The following is a 3,904-nucleotide window of genomic DNA, read 5'->3' on the forward strand; positions in this document are numbered from 1 at the left end:
GAATTAATTTTTAGATTAAATTCTGATAAAAGAGGAAAATATTGAGAGAAAACATGATGAATTTCGAAAAGGATCAAGTGTGGATCCAGTATTATTTTGTAAAAGATAAAAATTCTAAGTCTTGTTTACATCCTGACTATGGCCATTGATGTAAATCATCAACTTAGAATTAATTACCTCTTACGAAATGGTGCACGTGCCATTCGTGTTCCCATTTGTGAGATTTTGAAAAATAAAGGCGAAAAATATTAGAACAAGAAATTCATGGTATTCACAATGCTCACTCATTCTACCTAAAATAGGAAAATATGAAAGTTTTGTCAGCACTTAATCATTACAACTTTTCAACCGAATTAGAAATTTGAATTTAATGTTCCTAAACTAAAATAACATTTTTAACTTACCACCTGTAAAACAGAGTTAGTATGGGGCAAGATTGCAAGAATATGAAAAGATGATAGAAGATGTTAAATTGAACCTAAGATGTTATGCTCATATGGAAAATATATACGGAGATATCTTCATTCAAATGAGAAGGTGATACTTACCTCAGCTGATGAAAACATGCATAACAAGCTGTGGAAGTAACAATAATGATACGCAAGAAATAGGAGGAAGATGCTGGAAAACAAAGGTACAGGGGAATACAAGATGTACAGGTGACAATACATTTGAAAAGATATACAGGTATATCCCATCTAGGTTCCACTTTATAATGTCTGTTTCAACAGATTGGTGACACCAGTTGGTGGCATACGACACCACAAAATGAATTAGCAGATCGGTTTCTGCAAAGGATAGGCTAAGAGACCCTGCACTATATAAAACACGCAGCAACCATGAGATTTTAGTGATACTAAATATTGGCAATCATATGGGAGCCAATATACAGGGTTTAAAAATGAAATATTGATAAGTAAAGATACCCATATGGAATACACAGATGCTGCCAGATACAAATGGAATAAAGTATATACTAATGTAGAATATACAGATGTTGTCAGATATAAATGGAATAAAGTATATACAGATGCTGCTAGAATAAAGTGAAGTGTATACAAATATAAAATATGCAGATGCCGACACAGAATGTACAGATGTTTCAATCATGTAAGAGGTGAAGAGGGTGTTATAAAAGTGGATGATAGTGCAGGTGATACTAGAGAGTAAGCCGTGTTGTGTTGCTGGAGTTATGAAACAACATTAGATGATGCCTCATGAAGATGTGCTTCAACATCCAATTCAGTTCTCTCCTATGCCTGAGTTGATTGCCCAACCCATGAAAACAACTCTTGGAATTCAGGACCAATGCCGAGGCCATAGCTTCCAGAGGAAGATAGAGAAGAGAATTGTCCATCTCTCATGCTTTCATACTGATAGACTAGTTGGAGATGGAGGTGAACCTGTGTCAAGTAAAAGGCTTCTACTACAATACGACCTAGATGTACTGGAGGATGACTGTAAGTACCGTGCATCACCATTTTGACTTATCACATCACTGTTCCTTTGAAATTTCCCTTTACCTCTCGTGCCTTCTTCCATCCCATCTTCATTTCTTGCAACATGAAACAGACTTCCACGTACAAGATCTAGATTCTCTTAGAGTAACCTAAAGACCTACTTGATTGATGGCCTGGATATTCCTTCTCTTTTAGTGCACCATTTCAGAACTCTTACTATGGTTTGAAGTTGTTCAAAGTCATATGCATAAAAAATTACTGGATCAACCATCTCAGGTAGGCTCGGTGCTGATATCATAAATTTCCTAGACCACTTCACCAGGTTCCTGCTCTCTTGTATTGCTTTCCTAGCTGTGACCAATTCCAGCAACAACACACCATAGCTGTATATATCACTCTTCTCTGTAAGTTCCTGCGTCATAACATATTCAGGATCCATGTAACCTGGAGTTCCTCGTATATCAGTGTTTATTGGTTCGAAGCTGGCTGCGCCAATCTTTGCAGCATGCACAAGGCCAAAGTCTGCACCTTTTGCAATAAAGTTCTCATCCAGCAGAATATTGCTAGACTTAATGTCTCTATGACAGAGAGGAGGATCACAATAGAAATGAAGGTACTCTAGAGCATTGGCCATATCTATGGCAATCTGGACTCTTGTCTTCCGGCTTATTGGAGTTTTTTTTTTAGGGGAATGAAGATGATCCTTCAGGCTTCCATTTTGCATATATTCATACACCAAGAACCTCTCATTTTGATCAACACAGAAACCTCTAAAAGCAAAAAGATGACGATGATGTAGTCTGCCTAGAAGTTCCATCCCTCTGCAAAATTCATCCCCTCCTTGCTCTGAGATTTTATCCATCCTTTTCACGGCTTCTCCATCTCTTTGTAGCTGAACCTATTGAGGAAGAACCTTCCTGGCACTAATGTGAGACAATATGGATGGTGTTGCTCTTTCTTTGGAATGTAGACTGGTTGACGATTAGGAATAGGGGAAAATATGGGTGAACTTAGAGAAGGCTCATGTGTGAACACCTTTGGAGGGATCTCAGACAAATAAGTAGCCTTTGATTTATCAAACATCTCAAAGTAGCGGTGAAGGTGGATGTGATATAGATGCTGTGAAAAAGTGTGTGAATGTGGCAACAGGTGAGATATCAGCTTAGAGTCATTTCATGATACAACTAATGACTAATGCAACTGGAAATCATATCAATAATGTATCTGGAATTAACTTGTCAATTCATTTCCCTAAAAACAGTCAATGCTTATAATGAATAGTGCAATTCATAGGGGAGTGCAAGTATGTGGCAAATGAGTGGATCAATTTAACAGTTACTGTAGCAACAATAGATTTATACACAAAAACTATTTATTGAGGTCGTCACCTGTGATAACACACTTACCTGGGGTATCACAGGAGATACCCAGCAAGCCTAAATTGATCAACTCCAACCAAAACACTTTGCCCTTCTTAATTGGCAGCTTAGAGACAGAGACAAATATTGTATCATAACGGCTATTCAATGGTATCGAATCACCAGACCTTGGTAATTCATCAAGGAGTGACTATTTTTATTTTCCAAGATCCATATGTGCCACCTGATATCATTGGAATCCTGCACCATTGAACAACTTAGTATTCCAATACCTACAGGTTAGCAGTGAGTCTAGATTTATTAATTTAAGAAGAATTGGTAGAAGCAGTGCCAAGACACCAACAAACCTATGTTACAATGTACCTTCACTTGGAAGCCCAGGCTTGAAACTACAGAGCAAGCAACGGTACACCAACGAAATAAGGAGGATAAAAAAACCATGTTTCTTGAATGAATCATCGGGATTGAATTTAATACAGAACTGAATATGATAAACACGAGGTATTTATGCAAAATATGCAGGGATTGAAATCATGATAAAATCAAATATGAAAGAAACAACATCTCATTTCAAAGGAGTGGATTAGAATGTAAACATAGAAAATACCTACTGCAACACCATCAAATTTGTGCTTAGCTAGATGATCATCATATGAAGAACAAATAAGGATAAATTAATTTATGTCAGAGTTCAAAGACTCAGGTTCTTACCATTTCCCAGACGTGGTGTGGATGATTGATCAATATGCAGAAACCAACATATCAAAAATGTTTAATACCTTAAAATGCAGCAAATCAATACCTACGATAACTTTGAAAGCATCAAGATCTAATATAACACAATGATGAAACTTCATTGATGAACGTAGGGGATATGAAATAACGAACAACACAGAACACAAGCATAGCTTGGAATAAATCAGGAGCTGGAAAAGGCAATAACGAATCCATGCTCGACCGTCATCACATAGTATATAAAGAGATAAGGAAAATAAGATTCAACGTTGTTCTCGTCGCGAAATTTTTCCCCCGTCTTCCCTTCCTTGCAGAAGGGAGGAAGAGAGA

At 37.1% G+C, this 3,904-nt stretch overlaps 1 protein-coding gene across 1 annotated transcript; it reads right to left on the reverse strand.

Moving 5' to 3' along the window:
• Positions 1 to 1,617: 1,617 nt before the first annotated feature.
• LOC149811883 (putative receptor-like protein kinase At1g49730) lies at positions 1,618 to 2,094 on the reverse strand. Its single transcript, XM_089992941.1, has one exon. The coding sequence runs from the start codon at positions 2,092 to 2,094 to the stop codon at positions 1,618 to 1,620; it is 477 nt and encodes a 158-aa protein (XP_089849067.1).
• Between the last annotated feature and the right edge of the window lie 1,810 nt (positions 2,095 to 3,904).

The sequence above is a fragment of the Nuphar pumila genome, chromosome 17 (genome assembly GCF_984573655.1).
Source record: "Nuphar pumila chromosome 17, dmNupPumi1.hap1.1, whole genome shotgun sequence".
Classification (NCBI taxonomy): domain Eukaryota; kingdom Viridiplantae; phylum Streptophyta; class Magnoliopsida; order Nymphaeales; family Nymphaeaceae; genus Nuphar; species Nuphar pumila.

Excerpts from the sequence above, each read along its gene's own strand:
- LOC149811883 (XM_089992941.1), bottom strand. The coding sequence starts at position 2,094 with ATGGCCAATGCTCTAGAGTACCTTCATTTCTATTGTGATCCTCCTCTC.